Source organism: Neolamprologus brichardi, chromosome 12, assembly GCF_056152115.1.
Source record: "Neolamprologus brichardi isolate AB-2024 chromosome 12, ASM5615211v1, whole genome shotgun sequence".
Taxonomy (NCBI): Eukaryota; Metazoa; Chordata; class Actinopteri; order Cichliformes; family Cichlidae; genus Neolamprologus; species Neolamprologus brichardi.
The window spans coordinates 7,100,688-7,127,500 of record NC_142115.1 but is presented as its reverse complement, the minus strand read 5'-3'; the positions used below and the strand labels follow the sequence as shown (position 1 = coordinate 7,127,500).

The following is a 26,813-nucleotide window of genomic DNA, read 5'->3' as shown; positions in this document are numbered from 1 at the left end:
GCTTTCTACCGGTCAGATAGCAGCTCCACCATTTTTAAGATGTTTTAACAATGTAATGCTTACTTACTGTGGAATTGTACTCAGTTGGAGTTCAGTCCCTGTCTAGACTTAAAGGCTCTCTGCCTTCCTTGTTAAGGAACTTTATTAAGGGGTTTAAAGTGACGTTAGCAAAGTACATCAAAAATAATCTGATTATCTTCAATGAAATTACAGGAAATCTCTAAACGTCTGCTTTGAGGAAAAAAACATCATGATGACAAATAAATGAAATGTCTTTTCAAAAACAAAAATCACAATTCAGTTCCCCTAAATAACACCAGTTAATGTTAAAGCATTTACTCTGTTGAACACTGGCAACAATATACAGAACTTTTTGTATATAGTTAGTTAAAAGATTAAGAGATACAAGATCAAACTCATAGAAAGAAGGACTGAGAGAAAAAGTCAGAACAGCATGAACTACACAGGCACGGCAATGTACTAATAGCAGAGAGATGTAAAATATGACGTGTATGTTTCAGAGTTTCTGATATTTTGATTCAAACTTAACAAAGCTAGGGGCTGGCTTGGAGGATGACTTGTTTTAATGAACAAGGTTGAAACTCCCACCAGGCTTTGATACTTCGGGAAAAGGATTAAGACAATTTCAGAAATGGCACCTACTGGATTTAATTGGCTCCTTTTATGTCAAAAACTGTGAGCTTGTGATTTTGCCCCATCTGTTTGGGCTTGTTTGGGATCTATAATAAATTACAAAAATAAAGATTTATTGTTCAAATCACTGATTAAGTCTAATGCTATTTTCATCCCATAGCAGTCCACAGAGGGAAGGGAAATGACAAACAAGAGACGGCTACGAGCCACAAAGAGCTGTTTCCCTGGTGATTTTGAGAAATTGTCACAAATGCTGTGATTTAAATAAACAATGCTTTGTTTTCGATGCTTACTATCGATCTGGGTAGCTCAAATTTTCTTTCCAGCAGTAGCAGCTGCAATGCACTGCAAACAGTGCTTTCTCCAAATGTACAAATCGTTATTACGGCACTCGGCATTACCTGGTAATTGTCAGTGGCGTCCCCAAGGAGCCCACCAAAGGTGATGGCATTGGTGATGCATCCTAAGTAGATGAAAAGCACAGCGGAGATGGACTGAATGTGGAACCCTTCGTAGAAATCACTAGGGAACCATGGCAATTTCCTCTTTATGTCCAAGTACAAACCCCCACAGAACCTGTTGCACAACAACAACCGACACAGTTGGTTAGGATGCTTCACACACTCCGCCTCTCAGCAGTATTTCTCAGTATTTTCTCTGCAAGAAAGCAGAGACTATATCCATGAATCACTTACACAGTGATTTGACATCTATACTTGCAGCCAGGAGAGGTCACTGCTTGTTGCTTTTAAGTCTATTTTCTCCAAGTTTAAAAAGTCACTTCTGTGTTTTGACTTGTGTAAGCACTAGGGGTGCAACGATACTCGTATCGATATCGAACCGTTCGATACAGTGCTTTCGGTTCGGTACGCATATGTATCGAACGATACAACATTTTTAATTTATTTTATCAACTTTCCTTCTGACGATGCTGTCTGTGTTGAGCGCTCAGTGGATCTGCGCTCGACAGTGCAGCCTAGGCGGAGTAGTCGAACACAGATTCACTGAGCGCAGGGCAAGCTAGCTAGACAGAAGTTAAGCTCGTTGCAACATGGCAAATTGAACCTCCCCCACCCTCATTCAGATCTGGCGTTTGGAACTATTTTGGTTTTCATGTGACGTATGACCCTGAAGGTAAGCGTGTCATGGACAAAAGTAAAACAGTATGTTGGATGTGCCAGCAATGCTCAATTGGTGGGAACTAGTGTGTTAGCTCAGTTAGCTCGTTAATGTGTTGACGTCTTCCAGCCCCACTCATGAGGCGATCCGCGGTAGCTCGTTAACGGAGATTTGCCGTGTTGTGACCTTAACGTCATTTCAGATTAAGGCTGACAGCACTAGTGGGAACACAACCAATATGACTGCACATTTACTCCGACATCATCCTAGTGCAAAGACAAGTGGAAGCAGACAAAAACAAGCACGCATGCTACAAACTTTACCCGAGTCATTTAGACAGCCGTTAGCACATGATTCTCCTTATGGGGACCTGATATGTTTAATATGCTGCTGAGAATATAGCCCAGAAGAAGCGTATAGTATAGCTTTTATTTTGGAAAGAGACATTTCTCCATAATAAACTCTCTTTTCCAAAGATGAGTGATTCCTCAATCAGATACAGGGCTCGCAAAATCGCTAGCCCGACGTCCTGGGGCTTTTTTCCAGTCGGGCTACCAAAATCTATCTCTGCCCTGCCCGTCGGCCTATCGTAGGAAGGAAAAATATATGTCAATGCTTTTGCATTCTTTCGGAAATGTAGCTGGGTAATTATGTCATTGGCATCGGCCACTGTCAATATGTGACATACTGAAATCGCGTTTGAATTTGCGCTTGTTTTTTGCTTTCACTTTGCAATCGCGTGAACTGTGTATAGAAAGCGACAGTACTGATTGGTGAGTGATGATAATTTGCGCACCAATTCCTCTGACATCGTCTTATCAATCGTTAGCTTACTATGCAAACATGACAAGTGAAATCTCCTGCAGCTTAAACATGTGAGAGGTTGATCGCGCAGAGAATCGCTGAGCGTTATGTTAGTGCGTGTGTAAAAGCAGCAAGATATATATTTTAGTTCTGCTGAGCCAAATAAGACAGGTCAGGGTGAAGAAGTGACAAAACGGAAAAGTTATGACAAATCAGACTATAAGGCAAAAAGAAAGTGCAGCTTTATGGTTTCATGGACAAAAGAATTTCTGTGGCTGCAATATGACGAGCTAAATAACCAGGGCTGCACATAAGTGGTCCGCAGGTGCGCATTCGCTGTCAAAATAAAAACCCGCACAAGATAAGAAGTTGCAACGCGTGTTTGCGTACATAAGATTTTAAGGAAGAGGACAGACATTTGTTTAGAACTTTTAAAGATGTCGAAGAAGCTCCTTTAAACAATTACTGTGATGTTCCTCCACCTCCAAAGAAATGTCAGAAGGAGTCCGAACCACAAAAGAAGCGCGTATTCTCGGAAAAGTGTTTGCAGGAGGTGAGCTGGCTTCAAACAAATGATGAACGCACAGAGAGGTGGTGCAGAATGTGCCGTGAAAATTTAATAAATGACAAATTAATAAAAAGGCATGAACATTTTTTTTGTATCGAAAAAATATCGAACCGTGACACCAAAGTATCGAACCGAACCGAACCGTGAATTTTGTTGTATCGTTGCACCCCTAGTAAGCACTACTTACCACTGAAACCTACTCTCTCAGGTAAGATTTTTTTGATATTTTCTTAGGCTATCATTGGCAAATTGGATTTGGATAAAGCCATACTTATCCTTTTATAGTACATTTTCTACTCTGAAACAAAACAAGAAAACAAAACAAGGAATGTTCCATTTTCTTTGTTTCTTTCTTTTTGCAGGCACAGCTGAAACTGGCAATCCAGTAATGTCCATTTTACATTAGTTTAACTTTTGTACCTACAGCCACGCTACTCATAAGGAAGTATTGGCATTTTTTTAGGACAGGTATGCTTAAATAACTTGCCCATTCTGCCAAATTTTGATAAGGCCATATTCCAATTCCCAGAGTCTGCTTGTGTTTAGTCTAAACCTCTCAGCAGTTTGCCACACGGCCCGGGCTGCCTACCGTCCAGTGAATGCCAGCTCCTCTCCAAGCTCATGCTGAACTGGCATCTCCTCGTCTTCTGCCAGGCCTCCTCCTCCGCCAGCTGTGCCGTTCATCTGTCCCAGCTCATTTAGGGAAAAGACTGACTTCCTGCAAAGGACACGTACATGCCACACATGTGAGCAAATATGAGATTTAAACTTTTTTCACATATATTTATTCACTCGAATGGTCTGTCTATAAGCTGTTTCAACCTTGCAAACTGGTACTTGCTGACTGAAAGGCACAATTTCACCCTTTCTTTCAGAGAACATTTTATTTTTCTGTAACTAGATATTTTGACCTAAACGATCTTAGTATAGTTTGCAATTGCTCTTGGCACATTGTTCAACTACAGCTTTTTGACCTTTATATGTATTACTCAGGCGGTTAGACATCCCCAACCTTTTTTCAGCCGAGGGAACCTTCTTAGGCGGCTCAATGCGGATTTTGGGATCCCATTCCCCAGGTGGAAGCACAATCACTTCGTCCAGAAACTCATCTATTCCTGCAATAAGATCTTCCCGATCTCTTGCCTTGTAGGCTACGTCACTGAAGAGCTGGGAGGGAGGAAGACAGAGAAATAAAAGGAAAAGGTTTTACAGTTTCTCTTGGTAATAGTAATAAGTATGTACTGCCCTAATAAGCTGTGTTTGCCTGTCACCTTTGATGGAGACATATTGAACATTGGTTGTTAAGGCTATATTGACATTTGTCCTCAGCTGGATTCAATTCAAGAATAACTGCCAGTCAGCCACTAATCATGCCCATAGAGACTAGTGTGCACAAGCATTATATGTTTCCAAATAAGGCTGTATCAACAACAGGGGGAAAAAATCAAGCAGTGGTTCTAATTGGCAGTGAAAATGTTCTAATGGGCACTGGCCCCATTCAGAAATCTTTTCCAAATAGTAGATGTGGTACTTTATTGATTTTATCCATCTAACTACACTTCAAATAGCCTAACTTGGTTTTGATCTGTAGAACAGTCATTAGATGCGTCAGAGCCCTTTTTCGTGGTGCTGCCATGTTGAGTTAAATCAAGCTAATGACTGCACAGGCTATTTTCTACATAGGACAGATGCTTTACAGTTAGTTGTTGGCACATACAGTAGTAAAATAACTTCAAGCAAAAGGACATTTTGCCATTAAGAAGATTACGAAAAATTAGCAATACAGTTCGACTGTAATGCTAATGTTATAGAGTCAATGAATGTGTATAACCAGCACTATTGACTCTGTGTTCTTAAGAGAAAGCTAACATAATCACAATGACTACATTAGCATGCTTAAATCTAGCCGGTGCAGTGGTGTAAATGCTCACCGTCTTAGTTAAACATGCTAATGTTCAATCAATCAATCAATCAATCAATCAAAGCTTTATTCGCCACATGCAGGTTGCCCTGCAGTGAAATGGGACCCCCCCGACCTTACACACACAACACAGACATTACATGGGGATACAAGTCGGAGATCGGTAGCGTTACAGAAAAACACTGATATATACACTACAGTGGGAAAGTACAAGAGGAAAAAAAAAGATCTCTACTTATGCTGTGCTTCCATGATAGGACAGCATGAGAACAGGAAACAAAAAAACTCCTCTGCACAAAAAGCACATAAATGCCACAGCACAACTTTGTGAAAGACATGACAAGCCACAGGATTGGGTGGGGGGTGTTTAGCACCAATCAGAGGTTAATGCTAGTGCTAGTTATTATTATTGAGTAAATCCAGTTCTTTACAGCAAATAATAATTATCAACTGCACAAAAGTGTTATACTGAAAGGACAGGACATGGCCAAAGTCATCAAAGTTAAGCCTAATAACTGAACATGAGAGCCTGTAGGAGAGAAGCACGGCACTCAAAGAATCCTCAGTAGAAATCTGTTAATATGAACCAATCATGCTATTGCAATGACGCATACCTAGAGTTTCATGACAGCTGCAGCTGTGTGGTGGCAGAGCTGTGTACCCATAAGTGTGAATGTCCAATATCTTGACTGGTACTGTTAAGTCATGTATTACTTAACGAATTAAGTTATAAAAATTTGTTTAATGAAAAGTTTTTTTGTTTTTTTTTACTAAAGTAGGAATTTGAATGCTTTTACTTAATGGAATATTGTCTGTATTACGGGAAGAGACTGACAGCTGCTGACCTAATCTTGGTTTTTGAACAGGTTTAAATAAAGCGTTACACATAAACATGTTCTGCTCTTAAATTTGACCAGCACTGCCTTGTCAGTGTGGCACGAGAGGTGAGATTGAACTCCTGTTGAGATGCCACATAATTATTGTCTATACTCAATAATAGGTCAGCTTCAAATTACCAGCCACAAACCTATAATCATGTTTTAATTGTGGATGGGAAATGTGCTTCTTTTGCACTCGGACTCATTTAAAATAACAGCCTGTCACTTCCTTACTGTTTGTATCTGCTATTAAAATGACACACAGTAACTTGGTGACACAACACAGAATAACAGCTCAAACTGTTTTCAGGGAAGAGAATACTGCTGCCATTAGAAAACAATTAACGACTCATTATCCAAATAGAAACCCCACCTATAGCTGATGCTTAACAATCAACATCACTTCCAGACGTACTCCAAACATAATGCTGGACATGCCAGTGAACGCTGAACAGGTCCTTTACAGGAACTGTGAAGAATCTTTACATTTATCTTTGCTCAGGTTTCCTGAGAAATGTCAGCGTCAGATTGTCAAGTCTAATGAAGAACGCATGCTATGGAAGGATTTTAACACACAGTGACAGGCACTTACATCATCCACCATTAGAGTTGCTATTGCTCTGCCGATCTCATTATAGGACTTGGCCTTTCCTTGGGGCCCCAGCAGAATAAACAGAAATCTGTAGAGTGAGGAAACAAATGTGAGGTATGTTCTGGGACTGCAGATGTTTGTTGTTGGTTGGCGGGCAATGACATATTGTAGTGATTTTTACCTGGTGGGAACAGGGACCTCTGTCAGACCTCCTAGAGTTGTAGCTTGGGCCAGGCGAACAAACGCCACAAAAGGTTTGTTGAGGAAGTCTACCTCGCCCACTAAGACATTGGAAGCCTCCGCGTCTCTGGGGATCTTCTTCATGAATTTATTTTTCAACTACAGAAGAAAGGCAGAAAAAAGGGAGAACGCAGTCCAGCATTATCATATCGGCATGGTAGAATATGTGTAATTCCTACATGTAATAGACTTTGTTCTGAGGTATTCATATTTCATTTTACATGTTTAATTGTTTTGTTTTTGCATCTTGTGGCAATCTTCAGTTTCGTATATGTATTACTGTCACGCTCTCATAGTTTAAACTGAACATACAGAAAATAAACTTCTTACAAAATCATTTGTGTAACTTTAAAAAATCTATTAGTCTTCTATTCTCTCATGTACGACACCAAAGTGAAAATAATATAATAATACTGAACCAGCTGTTTAAGTTTATCTTATAAAGTCATTTTTCAGTTAGGAGGATGTTAAGACAAAGACTGCTGTAACTGAGATGTGTGCTTTTATTGTGACGGTGTTAGTAGGTGTAGTGATTGGATCTACCTACAGAGATCATTAAAGTTTCATTCTGTCATTACAGTCTCTCAAAACCTGGCAGATTGGCCCGGGAGCACGTTTTTTAAATGCAATCCTGTGTAGTTAAGTGGGCATAAAATCCTTAAAGAATTACACACAAACAATCAGAGAGGCAAAACAATTGCCTGTGACCTGAAAAGGTGAACCAGTCTGACCTGTTTGATTACATCTAAAGGTGCGGCAGGAAATTGGACTGATGCACAATAACACAGAGTAGTGGAGAGCCTTTTCAACAACACATAACCCGAATCTGTGGCTCCACGTGAGAGCAAAGCACGTGGACTGATGGACCGACAGTGAAATCCATCTTTTTCTCAGTGCCAGCTCAATATCGACACAGAAAATGTGGCACACACAAGCGCAAATACACAGTGTAGCAAAATAAACAATCGCTTGTCCGTAGTCACATGCGACCGATGTAGACCTCAAAATAGAATTTGAACAGCCAGCCAAACGATAAGTAGAGCCCTCGGAACTGGACAACCAGTGCTGGCCCCTCTGCCGACTGTCACAGACAAATTTTGTGGCCCACATAGCACCCTTTAAATTCTCATTCATTTCTTTTTTTTTACACGATCCCTCCCAGTGAATGACACATAATCTGACCTGTCAGTTACAAAGCCCTATAGACTAATCGAAGTGACATCAGGACACCTTTGCAGCGGCACTGGCATGCGTCGCCAGGTTTAACTCCCATTACTGCATCAGCTTCACTAATGAGTGAGTTATGTGTTTGCACACTCTCTCTGTCACTTGATGCCACCTCAGCGAGCAGCTGCAATGAAAAATTGATGAGTGATGAAGAAACAGCAATTCAATACAATGAAATGCCTTACTGGTAGGCAATCTGTCCAATAATGAAAGGCAACAGAGTGGAAATAAATGTATCCTCCAGAGATTCCCTCAGTGCAGACAGATAGACATTTGCCAGCAGAAAAGACAGGAACATGAATTTGGTCATTGTCAGGATCAAACCAAAGCCACACAACTATAAAACACACTTACACATGTGAAGGCTGTATCCCTGACATACTGAATGTAATGAGCTGGTTTCAGTAATAACTCACCTGGTCTGTGCTTGGAGTGTCCGCAATATCATTCATACTTCTGCTCTGGGCGTGACCTGCGAGGTTGGGACAGTTATACAGTTATTACTCTTTATATCCACTTACTTGGAATCATTTCAGCCCTGAAATTGATAACTGGCACATAAATTCTATGAGATACAGCTATTGGGTAAATCTTCACAGTCTAATGCACTACAGATGCCATAAAGTCTTTACAAAGGTTGTAAAGGCTGTAGTATATTGTATATAGTATAAAGCAGGGGTGGCCAGCTCTAGGCCTCGAGAGATGGTGTCCTGCAGGTTTTAGATAACACCCTGGGTCAACACACCTGAATCAAATAATTAGTTCATTACCAGGCCTCTGGAGAACTTCAAAAAATGTTGAGGAGACAATGTAGCCATTTAAATCATCTGTGATGGATCAAGGACACATCTAAAACCTGCAGGACACCGGCTCTCGAGTCCTGGAGTTGGCCACCCCAGGTATAGAGTGTATTGCAAAGTTGTAATGCATTGTAATGTATTTGGAGATCATCATTTTAAATCAGGAAACAGTTTGGCTTTTGTATTTTTTGTTCTTTTGGTGCTACTTTTCCCATTTCCTTCACTTTCAGTTTAACCACACTGGGTGTAACTTGTAGGATAATGTAAGTCTTGGAAATCAATCTTTAAAAAAGTAATTTCAAGTTGTAGCATAAATCACCCGCTTTATTTAGCAGAAGATGGGGAATCTCTGAGAAAAATCACAGACTGAAACTGCTGAAACGAGATGTTTCTTTTCTGAACACTTTTTCTTGTTATTTTCAGTATATATATATATATATATATATATATCACTATTTGAATTCTGAATACTTCAGCAGCCATAATTCTTGTCATTAGAGGTGGGAATCCAGGGGTCCAATACTATTACGATATATCGTTCACTACACTGAAGGATAATTATCTATGGTGCACTATGTGATATCCATGTAACTGAAAAAGTAAAAATACCTCTAAAAATCAAAAAAGCTGTCATTTATTGACAGTACTTTTGTGTCAGCATGTGTGTGCATTTTACTGATCAATGAAATAATGCGTCATTTCAGTTCATTGCTTTCTGACCTGCTTTCCCCTCCTGTCCACCATTTTCCCCATCATCTCAGTTTCATCTACACTATATTGTCAATCTGATTCTCTTATGAATGCCACCATATGAGGTCATTGTCACGGCGGGGTGCGCCGATAAGTTTAGTTTACAGGACCCAGAAGCAGACACTGAAAGACACTGAAACGAAAACTAAGAAAACTGTGAACACTCAGAAACTAAAGGACTAAGAAACTCAGTGAAAATACTATGACAAAACTATGAACACTGAGTAAACTATGACAAAACACTATGGGGATGCAAACAGACGACCTGACAACGAAACATAGAAAACAGAGGACTTAAATACACACATGAGGTGATCAGGGGAAGTCGAGACACATGAGGAAACAGCTGACAAGGATGAACATAACGATGCACAGGAAATGTAAACTCAAACACAATGACATGAAAACTGGACTTTCAAAATAAACAGGAGAACATGATGAGGCAGACCAAACAACATGGGCTTGACACATGAGACATGAAACACAAAGGGCAGGTGGGACCAAAGCCCAGGGAAAGGGGAAATGAGGGGATCCAATAACAGCACCAAGGCTGAACCACTTAGGGGTTTTATGGGAGCTAGATGAGCTAAACCCAAACAAAAAATAGCAAAACATGAATCCTCAAGTTCTAACTAATAATACAAAACAAGAACTTAACATTTCCCCATAAATAAACAATATCATGAACTCAAAATGCTGGGTCACAGACCCAGCCCATGACAGCCATGAAGTAGTCACTCTTAATGTCTATTTTTTCCCGTCCTTATTTATGCTCAAGAATCACCAAAGAGCAAATTTTCCATGTGTTAGAATGAAAATCCAGAATTAGGAGAGATGGCTTTGACAAATCAGTATCCTCTGAGTACATAAATGTGCTCAGAGGATACTGATTGGTCTGTAAATATGAGCTAACAATCTGAGCTTGGTGTCCTGAATTTATTTATTCAGTCTTCACATATGCAGAAATGTTAAACAGCAATCTACAAGTGAAACTATAATGTGTTATTTGGAGATTGTAGGATGATACAGTTATGGTTATATAGGCTTTGACTCTTTACAGTGCTCTTAAAACAAGAAAAAATATAATGACTTTTATTTTGAAAAAACATCAACCGGCTTCACAAGCCAAAACCTGACACTCACGCAGGCGGCCATAGTTGGCTGCTGGCTGCTGCTTTATTCGGAGGTCCTCTGTGGACCTGTTGAAGTTGGCCATTTGCCCCGGACCCGTTCCACCTCGGGGTCCAACATTCCGATCTGCCATGGGAAGGGAAGCATGAAGAGAAACACAACAGAATCAGTGATTGGAGGTGATGCTTTATGATTTATTGAACACCATGTGCCCTGTCTTGATGATATGTGGAAATGCTAGAGTGGTAATTAACTCATCAAACATTAATACGTTCCCTGTGGAGGATATGAGCCTTGTTGACTCAAGAGTGTTCATTCATTCAGTGAGTGAGTTAAATATATGCATAATTTATTTCTCAGTAGCATCAAAATTACATGTCAGCCCAGAATGAAGCCAACGACAAAGAAAAAGAATTGCTATAATTAGGGACTCACAGTGTTGTTTCATGTGATGGCATTTCATAATGCTAGCTCTCCAACAATGTGTTTAATATTATCAGTCAGGGAAAACTCAAGCTGATGTAATACTTTGGCAGGTCAACTACCTGTTATCTTATAGACTAGGAATGAGCAATCAATTTTCCCAATGAGCCACAATTATGGCCAAATTATAACATCTACTCTTACTAGTAGTCGTTTATAATGAGATAAAATTAACACTGAGCAGAAATGAGTTCAGCTTACTGCTGCGCCTCTCCCCAACAGTCTCGGTTTGTCATGTGGTCCCTTGAGAAAATGAATCACCCACCCCTGCTATACTTAGAATATCGGTCTCTCATGGGTTATTCACACAGAGCTACACAGGGCAGGTCAATCTGTGTCACAAGTTGGGTCACTCACTGGTAGAAGAGCTGGACTTGCCAATGTCAGCAAAGGAACGGTGGATCGGTTTCTTGGTCTGGTGTCGATGCTTCCTCAGCAGGACAAAACTGATCTTTTCTCTGAGATCAGGAGATATCATGCCTTCCTCTATCTGTCTCTCTATGATGTCATCTAGAAAAGAGACACAAAATTTCACATCTTAAGAGTTCCCAACTGGAAGTTAGAGTTGAAAAAGAATTTCATAACACTGACTGTAGTCTGCTATTGTGTAATACAATGAATGCTTTGCATATGCTGATGATAAGTATAAATTTCTGTGTAAATTATACGTCTATGGTTCTGTTATGCTGTCTACATCTACATCTAAAATGGTCTAACTTGTTATTTGAAATGGCAACTTGTTGTTCAGTGTAAAAAATGACGCAGTCTCATTTGCCCCTGAGACTGGCTCATGCCACTTAGGAACAATGGGTTGTGCTTGTGCCTATCAAAGTGGTATGACTGTACACAATTATCATTTGCATGTTCTCTTAGGAGTCTGACCAGTGGCCACCAAACAACTAATAGTGAAGCTCATTAAAATTTTAAGCATGATTGTCAGAAGAAATTTACTCTTGTTACCATACGGCCATGTTTTAAATCTATCATTTGAGCTTTATAAACAGTAAGGAAATGTTTAATTGTCAATAAAAAAGCTATTTATAGTTACACAAAAAGCTTACTATAATGTGACTCCTTATGCTGGGCTTCTACGTGGTAGTCATGCATGCACAAGCGAATTTTGCAAGTGAGTGACCAAAAAAGTTGGCTCTTAATTAACAAGACGTCAGCTTCTGTGCCACCCCAATTAAAATAATGGTCTCAGCCTGATCAACCCTATAAAAATTGTCTGACTCTACAGTTGCATAAAAGTTCAATTAAATGAACAGCAGGATGCTTTTTATCACAGTGAGAGAAAGGCTGACAGCTATTGTGCATGAACAAGGAGATCAAATTAATTAAAGATTATATTCATACAAAGCAGAAGACAAGAACGAATTAGTCAAAATTATTCACCGTATGCTCATTTTAAAAATCACAGTGTGCTAAAAAGCACACAAACCTGCTGTATTTGAGCTCTATCTATCAATCAATCAATCAATCTTTATTGGCAGACTTCATGTCCATAAAAACAAGATAGAAACACCCACCAACCCCCCCCCCCCCCCCCCCCCCCCCAAAAAAAAAAAAAAAACCCAAAACAAAAGCACAAGATATAAACCTATATTTCTTACAAGAAATCAATAAATACACAAACACTTCAACCAGTGCTTTCTCAGACTGGATGAGTAATGGGAACCACTCACTGTCGGATCTGTGAGTGCTAAAATTATACTGTTACACGAACCATCCAGTCGTTCTCTAAAATTGAACATTAACTTTCTTAAAAGTCCAAACACCCACAGCTACAAACATCTAGACAGAAAACCCAGATATATTAATAGCACCATGGAAGGAAGTGAAGTAATCATTTCAGAACAAGAACAAATCACATTTAAAGAGGACAGGACAGCACAATGGACCAGCGCCACTGTGACAAGACATTTTTATCTATCTGTGTGGGTAATTTAAGGTTATGTCTTGGGGAATACAGAGATAAAATATTGTGAAATGGCACAAGGACAGCTTAACCTCTTAAGCCCCAAGCCTACCTGATCTCCTGCTTTTTGCCCCCGTATCAGGGGGCGTTGGGGCTTAAGAGGTTAAAATGAGTTTGTATGAGAGGCAAAATAAAAAGTGGTCTCATGTGAATTTGTTGTCTTCTGTTGGTCCAGATCACACAAATGATACAAGAAGAAAGATTTTGGCCAGTAATGTGTTTAAAATTTCAGAAACGCACCAACTGTTCTCTTTAACACAGAAAATGGTAAAGAAAAAATATTCAGGAAACTACAATTTCTATGCTGTACTGTGCAATAATCTTGAGTGGGCACTTCTTTACATTTTGCTTCAGAGAAGCCAGACTGTTTTACTTGGTTACTTCTTCCTTTAATTTTAAAATTGTCTTGGGCAATGGTTCTCTGTTTTTTCCCTTCAACCATTGTCTGCTTTTTTACTCATTTTCAGCCCAGTCTATGTATCTGACCATTTTAACAAGAATGTTTTTTTTTCTTAGCTAAGTCATCTAACACCTTGAATTCAGGCATAAAAAAGACTTCACTAATAGTTAGGTAGCAGACTTAACTCAAGGGATGAATCTATGTTTGTTACTAGCAGCCTGTCACTATTTGTTTGTTCCAATTTCTTTGGTTGAACTGATGAAAAATTCCAAAGCTAAAACAGTTTGACAGGCATAAAATCCAATTTTTGCAACCACAAGGTGATTCCCAAAGAGCTATTAGCTGAAAACATTGTATATATCATAAATATTTGATATTTATTAGCTTTATTACAGTATATATTCGTTTATAAATTATTCTTCTATAAACATATAAAATAACAAGTTACAGGCCAAAACAACTATCTACAACAGAGCTGAACAGTATCTAAAGTCATGTCCTGAACAAATTGCAATAAATCCAACAAAGACCTGACACAGGACCTGAAAGACACTCAGCTGATAGATCTGCAATTCACTGAAGCTTCATCAGAAATGGTCTCAGTGGAAGGGTGATTGACAAGAAGCCATTTTTAACAAATGGAAACAGGGAATAAAGGCTGAGGTATGTCAAGTTACATAAGAACTGGACTGAAAATCGGTGACAACAGGGCTTACGGAGTGAAAAATGCAATTTAAAAAATTCTGTTTCAATAAGGAACAATAATGAATGTTTAAACAATCATTATTGTGAAGCATTAACATTGTGGAGGGTCTGTCAGCAAAACTGATGGAGTTACAATTAATCAGATTATGATCCACTATGCTATGCTACCTAGAAAGGATGTGATTAGCAGCTTCTTCATTTTCCAGCATGACAATGATCTCCAACACACTGCCAATGCAGTAAAGGCATACTTGAACACAAAAAGACACAACAGAACTTCCTCAGAGTCCTCAACATTACTGAAGCAGTGTGGGATCATCATGACATGTAATGAAACAAAATGCAGCCAACATCCAAAGAGCTTTGGAGTCTATTTCATGAAGCCTGGAGAACTATTCCCGGAGAATACTTAGAGAAAAGAAAGCTTATCTAAATTCAGGCTATGTAGAAGGATAAAGGTCAATCACTTGACCAGCGAGTGGAAAATTAAGGAAATATAAAAAGATCTGATATGTGCTAGAAAATGTTCCTGCAGTTTATTGAGCATTGATTTTACTGAGAACTGGGAAACAATACATTTAATCATTGATTTTTATTTTGTTTTTAACTGTATTTTTTTTTATACTTTATTGACTCCATACTAATGCATTTGTAGCTACACTTTGAGCTTTTGGATTTGAAAAAGGGAAAGATGAAAAAGGTCATGATGCAGGGTTATTCATAAAGCAAGGGAAATGATAAAGCAATTTACAGCTGTAGGTAATGTTACTGTGGCACTAGTTTATGCTAAAATAATAGTTAAAGGAAGTTATCGGGTGTCAGTATCAACAGCAATCTGTTAGTGACTAAGACAGTCATAAGAAGGCTTTCGCCAACCGGTCCGGAAATACACATTTATCCCTAATGACTGGTGGTTGCCAGGAGATCACTGACCCGTGTTTGGACCTGTGCGTTTGGGGATTAAGCAATTGATCTTACAGGAACTGGCATCAACCTTTACCAACCACATGCCAACTAGTCACATAATAAATATTTTTTTCTTCCTAACCAGTGGTTGCCAGATGGTTGCAGACCAGTCTCTAGTCTCTAACTCCCTTGCCGTCACATACATGTGAGTAGTTGTATGACTGCAAAACCTCAATATAGAGGGTGTCTATAGAGGGTTAACTAATATAAATTTTACAAAAATGTCATAGCAGAGAAACCCAGGTATAGGTGTTAAAATGAATCACCAATTAGTTTCCATCCGTCCATCCATTCATCTTCATCCGCTTTATCTGAGGCCGGGTCGCGTGGGCAGCAGCCTAAGCAAAGAGGCCCAGACCTCCCTCTCCCTAGCCACCTCCTCCAGCTTATCCGGGGGAACACCAAGGCGTTCCCAGGCCAGCTGAGAGATATAATCTCTCCAGTGTGTCCTGGGTCTGCCCCGGGGCCTCCTCCCGGTGGGACATGCCTGGAACACCTCACCCAGGAGGCGCCCAGGGGGCATCCTTGTCAGATGCCCGAACCACCTCAGCTGGCTCCTTTCGATGTGGAGCAGCAGCGGCTCTACCCTGAGCCCCTCCCGGATGGCCGAACTTCTCACCCTATCTCTAAGGGAGAGGCCAGCCACCCTTCGGAGGAAGCTCATTTCTGCCGCTTGTATCTGCGATCTCGTTCTTTCGGTCACTACCCACAGCTCGTGGCCATAGGTGAGGGTAGGGACGTAGATCGACCGGTAAATTGAGAGCTTCGCTTTTACACTCAGCTCCCTCTTCACCACGACGGACCGGTGCAGCGTCCACATTACTGCAGCTGCAGCCCCAATCCGTCTGTCGATCTCCGGCTCCCTTCTCCCATCACTCGCGAACAAGACCCTGAGATACTTGAACTCCTCCACTTGGGGCAGGAACTCACCCCCGACCCGGAGTGGGCACTCCACCCTTTTCCGGCTGAGAACCATGGCCTCAGATTTGGAGGTGTTGATCCTCATTCCCGCTGCTTCACACTCGGCTGCGAACCGTTCCAGTGCGAGCTGGAGGCCCTCACCCGATGAAGCCAACAGAACCACATCATCCGCAAAAATTAGAGATGAGATTCTGAGGCCACCAAAGCGAAAGCCCTCCACCACTTGGCTGCGCCTAGAAATCCTGTCCATAAAAATTATGAACAGAACAGAATACTTCAAGGACCTCCTTAATCCCACTGACACGTCTTCCGAGGAGGAAGCAGAGTCTGGGGATGAGGGGAATGACCCGCCAATTTCCGGGGGCGAGGTCACTGAGGCAGTTAAACAACTCCTTGGTGGCAGAGCCCCTGGTGTTGATGAGGTCCGGCCCGAGTTCCTGAAGGCTCTGGACGTTGTAGGGCTGTCCTGGTTGACACGCCTCTGCAATGTTGCGTGGAGATCAGGGGCAGTACCCGTGGACTGGCAGACCGGGGTGGTGGTCCCCATCTTTAAGAAGGGGGACCGGAGGGTGTGTTCCAACTACAGGGGGATCACACTCCTCAGCCTCCCTGGGAAAGTCTATGCCAGGGTGCTGGAAAGGAGAGTTCGTCCGCTAGTCGAACCTCGGTTACAGGAGGAACAATGTGGTTTTCGTCCTGGTCGCGGAACACTGGACCAGCTCTTCATCCTCTCGAGGATGCTTGGGGGTGCATGGGAGTTTGCCCAACCAGTCTACATGTGTTTTGTGGACTTGGAGAAGGCATTCGACCGTGTCCCTCGGGATGTCCTGTGGGAGGTGTTGCGGGAGTATGGGGTGTCTGGCCCATTGCTACGGGCCATTCGATCCCTATACAACCGTTGCAAGAGCTCGGTTCGCATTGCCGGCAATAAGTCGGACTCGTTCCCGGTGGGTGATGGGCTCCGCCAGGGCTGCCCTTTGTCACCGGTTCAATTAGTTTGTTTACCAAAAACAACTCAAACAATGTTTAATTTTATAAAGTACAGCTGTTTCATAACTTACTAAAATTACATACTGATATTTTGATATACTTCCATTATTCACGTATTAATAATGTATTTGTTGTTTTATTACTTATGTGGAAATGGAGTATAATATATTTAGCTAACATGATTGTTAGCTTAATTATGTTAGCTAAATGGTTGCAAATATAAAATCCGTTGCAAACCGCTCCCCCCCCCCCAAAAAAACCCATAAAAAATACCAAATAGCTAAAGAAATAGCTAAAGAGCTGCTAGGCTTGCAGCGCACTTATTGAAAACAGTGAATTCTGACTGCTTATTCACACATAAAGATGTGCAGTTATAAATGTGAATATCTCACCAACTATTTGAGGCAGCGAGTAGCCGTCCAAATCCAGCAGCACTGTTCCTGTCTGGAGACATGTCCTGAGCTCAAAAAGACTGTGCAGGGACAGTGTGGACACATGGGGTTTACTCCACCTCTCCCCTCCCTCCTCTACCTTTTCCTCGAACTTCACCCACCTAAAGGCAGCAAGAACATGCAGAGACACAGAATAGGTGAGAATACAATTTACCTAAAATTTCATGTCTGGGGTGCTGGTTAATGGTTAATGCAGAGACTAGTGTTCAAATCCTACTTGAGGCCAATTACTACATGACATTACTCTGGTCTTTTCCCCAGCGTTCCTGTCTTCTCTCCACCATCAAATAACAACAAAAGGCTAAAAAAGCCCAAAACAATTTTTTAAAAGAAAAAGAAAGAAAGAAAAGAAAGAAAACTCAACAGGGCCACTGCTTAGTATATGTCATTGGTTTTTGCAAGTTATTTTCATTTAGCAGGAGTCTCTTGGAGCAGTACTAAGTAATAATCAGTACTGAGCAACATCATTATCCTAGGTCCAAGCCTCTACTTGCTTAACGCTGTTATTAGTGCTATAAATTTATAGAACACCATTAGTCTGATCTTTTAGCAGCTCACACCGTACACTTCATTACAAGGGCTCATGGTGTCCTTGATAACAATATTTTACTGCCTTAATTAGCGTAATCATTTCTGATGAGTCTTATTTAAGATATGTTGTTCTGATTAGCATACTCTTTTCAGATATGCTGACCTAATATTGAAATGCTTTTTAACATTTAATAGGTAGAGCAGTAGTACTACCAATTACAGATATCAGTTTCTTTTTGGTGACTCTATAATGTAATTTTGAGAAGTTGAAATTCTAATTAAATGTGATTCCAAGCAGAATGCAAATACAGCAAGATGGCTTCTGTGAATATTCTAATTAGTACATAAAATTCCCATTCCTTATTGTTAGCAATACTTCTTCCCTGTCCAGATTAGTTCTTGTATCTTGTCCCACATGAGACCTAAAAGCAGCTTCATTCATCATAGATCAGCGGTCCCCAACCCCCGGGCCACGGACCGGTACCGGTCCATGAGTCGTTTGGCACCGGGCCGCGAGAGTTGAGGCTCAGGTGTGAAATGTATGGTTTTCAGGCTTTTTATAGGTTTTTAGCGTTATTTTGTTATTGTTTTTTTTCATTAACTCGGTTTTCCTGGGTCTTTTCACGTGTGTTATGAATAAATCTTCTTTTTTTCGGTACCGGTACTAGTTTTATTTTGTTGTATTTATCCGCGACACCTTAAAGGCCGGTCCGTGAAAATATTGTCGGGCACAAACCCGTCCGTGGCGCAAAAATTGTTGGGGACCGCTGTCATAGATGATCTGAGAAGCATGTAAAGGTGTGTTTGGGCTGAGATTTAACAAGGACTCTAAAAAATGATCTTTTATTTGTTTGTGATTGTGAGTTGATGCACAGCAGACTACTGGTTAAACAGGAGACACAAACAGGTTACTGGCTGCTGGTTTCCTCCCAGGTATGCCTGAATGAATTTGAAAACCATATGTCAATCATGATCATGTTATAGCTTCATTCTGGGTCATATGAAATACAAAAATTAAGGCTGTTTTGTAAATCTTGATCATATTAAGTTTTTTTTTAAAAAGGATAAATATTTAGGGTATGCTCATTGGTTTCTCCACTAGAATCTCCTTGTCACAAAGTTCTTCTAAAACCAAAATCTTGAGGCGTCAAAATAGGACATCACATATCAACAGTTGATGTCACCGTAGCTAAATCCCTGTTTCACACTGTGTTCCAGACTAACACGACTGGATTTTTGCTATTTGTAGCCACTGAACTGGAGAATCTCTTCTTTGACATTTATTCACTACAGCACATTTAAATTTGGTCTGTGACATATGTGCAAGATTTGCAATGCAAAGATATTAAGATTTTGACTTTTGTGTTGAACACTGCTGCCATAATATTGCAGTAACATAAAAAATAAGTTGTTATAACATAAACGTTCCTATATATTCATTGCAACCATATATGATTGATAAGTCACGACCTAATCAAGCATATATGGAAACTACATGCTTCCAGTCCATGAAATTTCCATAGTGTGCTCTAACCACAATTCAATTCAATTCAATTCAATTTTATTTATATAGCGCCAATTCACAACAAATGTCGCCTCAAGGCGCTTCATAGATACAGAGAAAAGCCCAACAATCATATGACCCCCTATGAGCAAGCACTTTGGCGACAGTGGGAAGGAAAAACTCCCTTTTAACAGGAAGAAACCTCCGGCAGAACCAGGCTCAGGGAGGGGCGGCCATCTGCTGCGACCGGTTGGGGTGAGAGAAGGAAGACAGGATAAAAGACATGCTGTGGAAGAGAGACAGAGATTAATAACAGATATGATTCAATACAGAGAGGTCTATTAACATAGACTCATGCACTAGATGTTCTCTAACAACAGATAGTGGACAATGGAAGTGATATATAACTCCTTTGTCTAATGCAAACCTGCAATAAAACCTCCTAAGAGCCTGGTCTTGCATAAAGGTGCACGGGCCCAATCATGCTTTACTTTACTGATGATTTACCTGACACCTTAGCAAGCACAATTTAGCAAGCACAATATGCAATTTAAACCACCTCCATGAACAAGAACGGCAATTTTATGCGAACCCAGAGAGCTGTGTTCAAGAAGGTAAATTCAATCATGATTTCAACATATTTTCTTTTCCAGTTTTCTAATTTTGAAATGTCGTTCCTCTGAAATTCCATCCCAACAAAATTATAGTGCTGAATACACTTTGAACAAGCTATAAACCATGCAGCTGGAAAATTGTCTTTCATTTAAACATTCAGTCGCTTTTTTTTTTTTTTTTTTTACAAGAAGACATTCTAAACCAGCCAACCAGGAAAGGCACACAATTTGTTTTATATTTTCCCTCTGTTGTCTGTTTGAGTGTCATCCACCTGGCAGACTCCTTCCACTCTAGCTCCTCTCCTTCTCTCTGTAGAGTGTCCATCTCAGTGAAGAGCGTTGGTGTCGGCATGTCATCGTCTTCACTTAGGATGTAACGTAGCCGCTCTGCCGCTGGAGACACTTGATGGAAGGAAAGGATGTTTTTGACATGATTAGAATTTGTATTTGCTTTAAAAGACCCGTGGATCTTGCAAAAAATTCACCTAAAACATGCAACCGTTGTTTTACAGATTTTTTCTTTGTACCTTTGTTTTGTCTTCATTTCTTTACAGCAAAGTGACCATCCATAAAAACATGGCACCATTTACACAAGTAGAACCCTCCATATAGACTTGTTTTACAGTCAAGTTGCTGGTTTCAGCTAATACTTAATTACAATCTTTTCCATATTGTCAGTTTCTCTTCCACTGCAGCTACAATAGTGCATTTCCTTTGTACTTGAATCAAACACTGAAATTGACATTTCAATCTGTAAAGTGCAACCAAAGTTTTCACTTTAAATATTTTAATTGTCACCATATTTTGAGCACAATCATTCTGTTATTTTCATCTACTGTCCCAGCAGTAATGACTGTCATATTAAAGCCTGGCTCACTCAGTGCTGCCTGATTACAGTTAGTCATTCACAACTCTACTGTGCTTCCAATCCATTGTATCGTCGTATCTGCAGGGAGATTGAGCAGGACTCTGTGTTCATGCGTGGGGCTTTGGGGTAATGAGTTGCCAGCTGTGAATAGGGCTGCAAACCTATAGACTGTAATTAAAATCAACAAGCTTTGTCTTTTAAACTACCATTGATCAATATTATTGAAGTTTCTATTGATAACTACTACATTTCACTTAAATATCTTTCGCTAGTTTTTTTTCTGAATGGCATGCGATTGTGAAACCAATACTGCAAAATCAAAGAATGCATTCTACCCTCCAACATTTGCTGTTTGATGTAGAGTACGACTTCCTTAATTCTAAGTAATGGACTACTATTTTCTCTCATTGTTTTGTTGTACGTCTTTGTTCATGTTCTTGTCCTCCAGCTGGCACCGAGTGCCACCATGTACAGAGGTGGCACGTGGATTCCAAAAGGCTGTGTTGATGTAAGCATACAATCAAAGCAAAGCAAACACCTCTGCTGCCTTTCCACTGATTTAAGAGAGTGGGCAACTTTCCTGGACAAAGTTTTGAAAGCCACAACAGCAGAGTTCTGCCAGACTACTTATTACTCAAACCTGAAAAAGAAGGTAGCCACTCTCAGGCTGTGTCTCAGACTCCTGATGTTCTTTGTTAAAAAATGCTGGGAGGAAGCAATATGAAAAGCTATTTTTAAATGTTCAAATAAAAGACAGCATTGTGCAGAAAAGGAGTTATATATATGAGACGTAACTAAAGCAATTTCTGAAAGAGCACATGAAATTGTGGATGATGAAAGGCTGAGAGAGCTGGAGGAGCAGACTGTTATTTCAGCAAAAAGGAGCACTCTGGCTTTTCAGGAGTGCTTCTCCTATTAAGCTGAGTCAACTTAAAAGATTAAAAAACAATGAAAACAAAAGAAAAAAAGGATTGCAACCTGACGACATTCAATTGTAAACTGATAGCAGACTGACTCCATGTTATTGTTATTGTTATATTGTTATAGCCTTCTTGAGACCTGAAGTCACTTTGTAAGTGGCAGCTGATTGTGAATGGTCACAGACCTGGCCTCAGCTTTGAAGCAGTCATTTAAAAAATGAATAGTTCATTGCACATGTTTGCAATGAACGACAATCGGTAATCACTATTTCCCTAGTGGGACTGTAGCATAAGGAAACCTCCAATAAACTTCATGTTTCCTGTTAAAAATGTGTTTCTTCAGTGCAAAGGTGACATCAAAGTATGTCACAATGACAACAACAGTCTTGTTTCCCATGATTTAATAAAGCTGTCTCACAAAGGGTGAAAAATGTCGTTTTCATTGATTGGTTAGAGCTACCAAGGATCATTAAACATCTGACATGAAACTAGTAGACGCCATCCCTCAACAGAAGAGTTCAGGCTCTTTCTCTTTCAGTGTGACAAAAGCACCTTTCCAGTTCAGAGACTGGTGTTTGACAGACAAGACATGTCACGAGTCATGTCATGTCTCTCACCGCTGACTTACTTGTACGGTTGATGTCTTGGAGACTTTGCTCTGCTGAATCCATGAGTCCCTCCTCCATATCTATCTCTGTGTACCGATCATGCTCCTGGTGTCTGTGGTGGCTGTAATGTCTGTCTCTATCCATGTCGCTACCTTCTCGACTAGAACGCCTTCGCCTGCGTTTACGTCGATATCTTCGAGCTACTGGCACACCAATGTAGATGGACTGATGATCTGTGGACAAATATATACAGTTCTTCAATGGTCATAGACTGGAGAGTTCCAGATATACAGAAGGTGGCAATAATTTTTAAGAACAGGTGTCATTTAGAACAGATTTCTGTAACACAGGCGGTTGCAGTGAATGCTAAATGAACAGCTCTGAATTGGTTGACTGACAGCCAGCAACACTGGCAGATTACCTAATGAGATTTTTCATTAATCCCTCATACTCAGGAGTGTTTTAATGAATGTTAAACTACTATAACGAACAGAATAAATTATGTTTCGCAGCTTGTGAGGTTATTAACAACTGCAGCATGTTTCGATTTGTCACTGTTGACACAGAAATTAAGAAAATTAGGCCTATTCACAGTCACAGTCTCATAGCTTGGCTTGCACAACCTCCATTTTGCAGCAAAATCCTGGATGACGTGAGTTTAATCATCTGCTGGCAATTTGAATGGTGCTGCAAAACTAATTGCACTAACTGCACACACAACTCCAGATGGAATTACTAAACTACAGGGAGACACAAGCCAATATTTGATGTTTGAATAAAGAACCTGCCGAGCTGCTGCTTAGTGTAAAGCTACACAAACATGCATACAACAACTCCCCAAAGCCCCCCCCCAAAATACACACACACACACTGCTCATTTGCAGCACATTAACAACAGTCACCCACACAGGCTCTCAGAAAAAATGAAAAAGAAACTGAAAATTAGAAGTTAGTGTGATCTGTCATGGTAACATAAAAATCTAAAATGGGTAGAATGGCTTTCCCATTTTTAGAAGCTCATGGGTCCAGTGTGTGATAGATCCATTACATGGATAGCACACAGGTACACACACACTCACCCTCCTCATCCTCGTAGCGAAGGTGAGAGACTCCCATCCCTCGGTCTCCATGCTCCATCCTGCTAAAGAGGAAGAGAGAGTGACAAGACACTCTAGGCAGACTGTGTGTGTTTGCTGTTTAATGCACAGTGTAAAAGTGCGCACATATTTATCTCTCGGGTTCCCTTTTTTAATCGAAACCTAAGATGGCACTGTCCCCTCTGTACATATGTGCACGTGTGTATGTTGGCCGTTGCTCTATATCTGAGAACGAAGCCTGCGGCAGCAGCCGAAGCCGCTCCTGTTCACTGACCTGCTTTTTGAGTCACTGTGCGGATCAATGGCAAAATAATTAAAGGGTGGCCAAGTCGATAGAATAGTGCATAATTAAAATAAATGAGAGGGTAACACACGTGGCATTGGATGCCACCAGCTGAGCTTAAAGGCAGCTTGTTCCTGTTGGTGGGTGTTGAGGGTGGGCTTTCCTTTATACATTGATGGTATTATTTAAAGTACTCCAGTTGCAGGCTGTGAATGAAATTCAGTAATTACAGAATAATTACAGTTTTCAGCTTCATGGTCAACATTTGTTTGAGGAAACCAATCGGAGATCTCTGTCCAGAAGAGCGCAGTCCTGGGAACAGCTAAGATACTGCGCAGGACCCTCAAGCTCCCAGGCCTCTGGTAGAGGACCCGAGCTTGAAGGATCGACCGCTCACAGGGGCAAGTAGGGAATTTTTATAGTTACAATGTAACAATGTACAATGTTACAATGTAACTGAATATGAACTTAATATGAAGGCATTGCCCCATTCTTCAGTTTCCTTAAGCTCAATGGAGCAAAGGCTCTTTCAGCATCAACAGATCTGTTTGCTGGGTTAATAATATGTTAATATTTTTTTACAGCTGAAAAGAAAACTATTATTAAATAGTATTACTGGTTAAATGTAAAAAATAAAGTAAAATCTACTATCCGAGGAACCTAAACATTAGAGCTGATGCTGTATTAAGGGAGTTGTAGAAATAAATAGATAAGTAAACCCTCCTACAGCCCCCCCCCCCCCCTCCCCATCAAAGCCCCATTCACCAGATGAGAATGGGCATGTGCTTCTTCATCACTAAAACTAAGCTGTTGCTGATGTTCAGTTTCCCTCAGTATTCAAAGCCCAGAGGTCTATATCCTCTGCTTAACTCATTATCCAGTGAAAGAATATTATTGATTATTTGTCCAGTGATGGCACAACTATCTTGCTTATTCAAGGTTTAATAGGAAACATACTTATGTATATATTATTCTAGTCATAATAGAGAGTAAAATTAAATAATCTTTCTTGACCGCTTACTGAAAAGGTACTCAGAGCACACATGTATCTACCGGGACTTTGTCCATGACTTAAACCAGACTTCTTGTCCTCAAAAGACAAACACAAATACCTGAAATTAGATTTACATAAATTTAGATTCCTGTTTTACTGTTTTTTTAGATTACCAAAATGTAAGACCGTTAATTTGCAGCAAATGAATAACAAAAAAGGCAAACAAACCAAAAACATCAACGATGAATGTAATCATGCATTTTTTAGTGTTTGTCACAGACGTTTCTGTTTTACACACATCTGATTTCTACAGCAATGTTGCTTTGAAAGGGAATTTGCAAATAATGCCTCATTTCACATAGAACTCTGCCCTGAGGGATGAGAGGTGTAAAGTGGCTGGTGGAGGGTGGGGTTTAGCCAGGCAGAGCCCGCTTGAGTTGCTGTTGTGAATGTTTATAGCGCTGGCTTCCTGCCTCTGTAATTAGCGCTGTCACATCAGTGTCCTTCACACCCAGTGGGCAGATGGAGCGAGAGCTGCAGGCGCAACACTCGCTCCCCCCCACCAGCTGATCGATAGGCTCTCCCTGCTTCCAAACACCCCATGTCACTTGATAGAGACATGAAACATACTCAACACAACATAAGCGTGCACACGGGACAGAGTGCTCTGCCAAGTCTCTGTAGGCCAAATTCGGGTTTGGTTCAATAAGCGTTGATCTTTTGATTGCGGTGGAATAATGTATCTGGTCCAGTGAACTTAATCTTGAGGAAATTGAGGAAACTGGAAAAATAATTTTGAAAGTGACAGTTTTTCACTTCAGTGACAAGTGTTTAATTACTTTTAATAAGGAAAAAGGTAGTATGATTTCACTGACACAACTACAGTCTCTAATTTGTTACACATCAGTACATATACAAGCAAAAGATAAACATTAAGAAACAGGCACATACAGTACACACCAGTCACTCACACGTTGAATTCTTGCTTTGCTCATTAACATTGTAAGTACGATTTCTAATATCAGGCAGTGTGTGTTAAATTTGTACCTATAGATCAATTGAGACGGGATCCGAGTACTTTGGATAAGTGGGGCTCATTAGTGCCTCAGCAAGCTTAAAGAATGATTCCACATGTCATTAGCTTGTTCTTCAAAGACTGTTTATGAAACTTTATTTCCCTTTAGAACAGACCAGTGTCTTGTGGGAATAAAGCAAAAATGTTTTAAGAGCCATTGATCACACACTACTCGTGTGACTGCCTTAGATATGATCAAAACTGTCACACAGAGCTGAAGATGACAGAATTCTAGTTTCAGAGACGACAGTTCTCCAAACTCCCCACATTACTGACACTGTTGGTTTAATTTACATATGTTAGGCCTGGAGCCAAGGATGGGAAAAACAGAGACTAAATGTCATGTGTGACTCAACAGGCTGAGAAAATGACACAGTACTGCTCAGGCAACAAGATAAATCAATGGTGGGGAAAGAAAAAAGAAAAACAACAACAACAAGAATCATATAGTAAGAAAAAACATACTAAAGCCTACCTGGGTTAGTTGTCAGCTGGAGTAAGCAAAAGAAGAAAAGAGTTTGGCTGCTTGTGGGGAAGCATCAATGAAAACATGCTAGTGGAGCTCCAACAAACTATTAAATGGTACAAAGTCGGCAAAGAGGAAAGCTCCTTTGTATTTGTCTCTGTTTGTCTCTCCAACTGGCTCTCGCTCTATCACTCTCTCTCTCTCGTGACTGGGTCAATAATGGGCAATGACGACTGAGCAGACAGCTTCAGGCAGGAAGCCGTTTCAGAATATG

General features: G+C 40.4%; 1 protein-coding gene across 2 annotated transcripts in view; it reads right to left on the bottom strand.

Moving 5' to 3' along the window:
- Positions 1 to 23,761, bottom strand: part of slc4a5a (solute carrier family 4 member 5a) — a 41,591-nt gene extending 17,830 nt beyond the window's left edge. For both annotated transcript variants that reach the window (XM_087848959.1, XM_087848960.1), the window contains exons 1-12: positions 23,704 to 23,761; positions 22,645 to 22,857; positions 20,501 to 20,630; positions 17,520 to 17,680; positions 11,525 to 11,677; positions 10,697 to 10,810; positions 8,420 to 8,475; positions 6,718 to 6,875; positions 6,537 to 6,624; positions 4,158 to 4,312; positions 3,735 to 3,863; positions 1,056 to 1,230 (exon numbers count right to left, since the gene is read on the bottom strand). In XM_087848959.1, coding sequence (XP_087705085.1) covers positions 1,056 to 1,230; positions 3,735 to 3,863; positions 4,158 to 4,312; positions 6,537 to 6,624; positions 6,718 to 6,875; positions 8,420 to 8,475; positions 10,697 to 10,810; positions 11,525 to 11,677; positions 17,520 to 17,680; positions 20,501 to 20,630; positions 22,645 to 22,857; positions 23,704 to 23,761 — 1,590 coding nt within the window. The remainder of the gene's footprint in view (positions 1 to 1,055; positions 1,231 to 3,734; positions 3,864 to 4,157; positions 4,313 to 6,536; positions 6,625 to 6,717; positions 6,876 to 8,419; positions 8,476 to 10,696; positions 10,811 to 11,524; positions 11,678 to 17,519; positions 17,681 to 20,500; positions 20,631 to 22,644; positions 22,858 to 23,703) is intronic.
- Between the last annotated feature and the right edge of the window lie 3,052 nt (positions 23,762 to 26,813).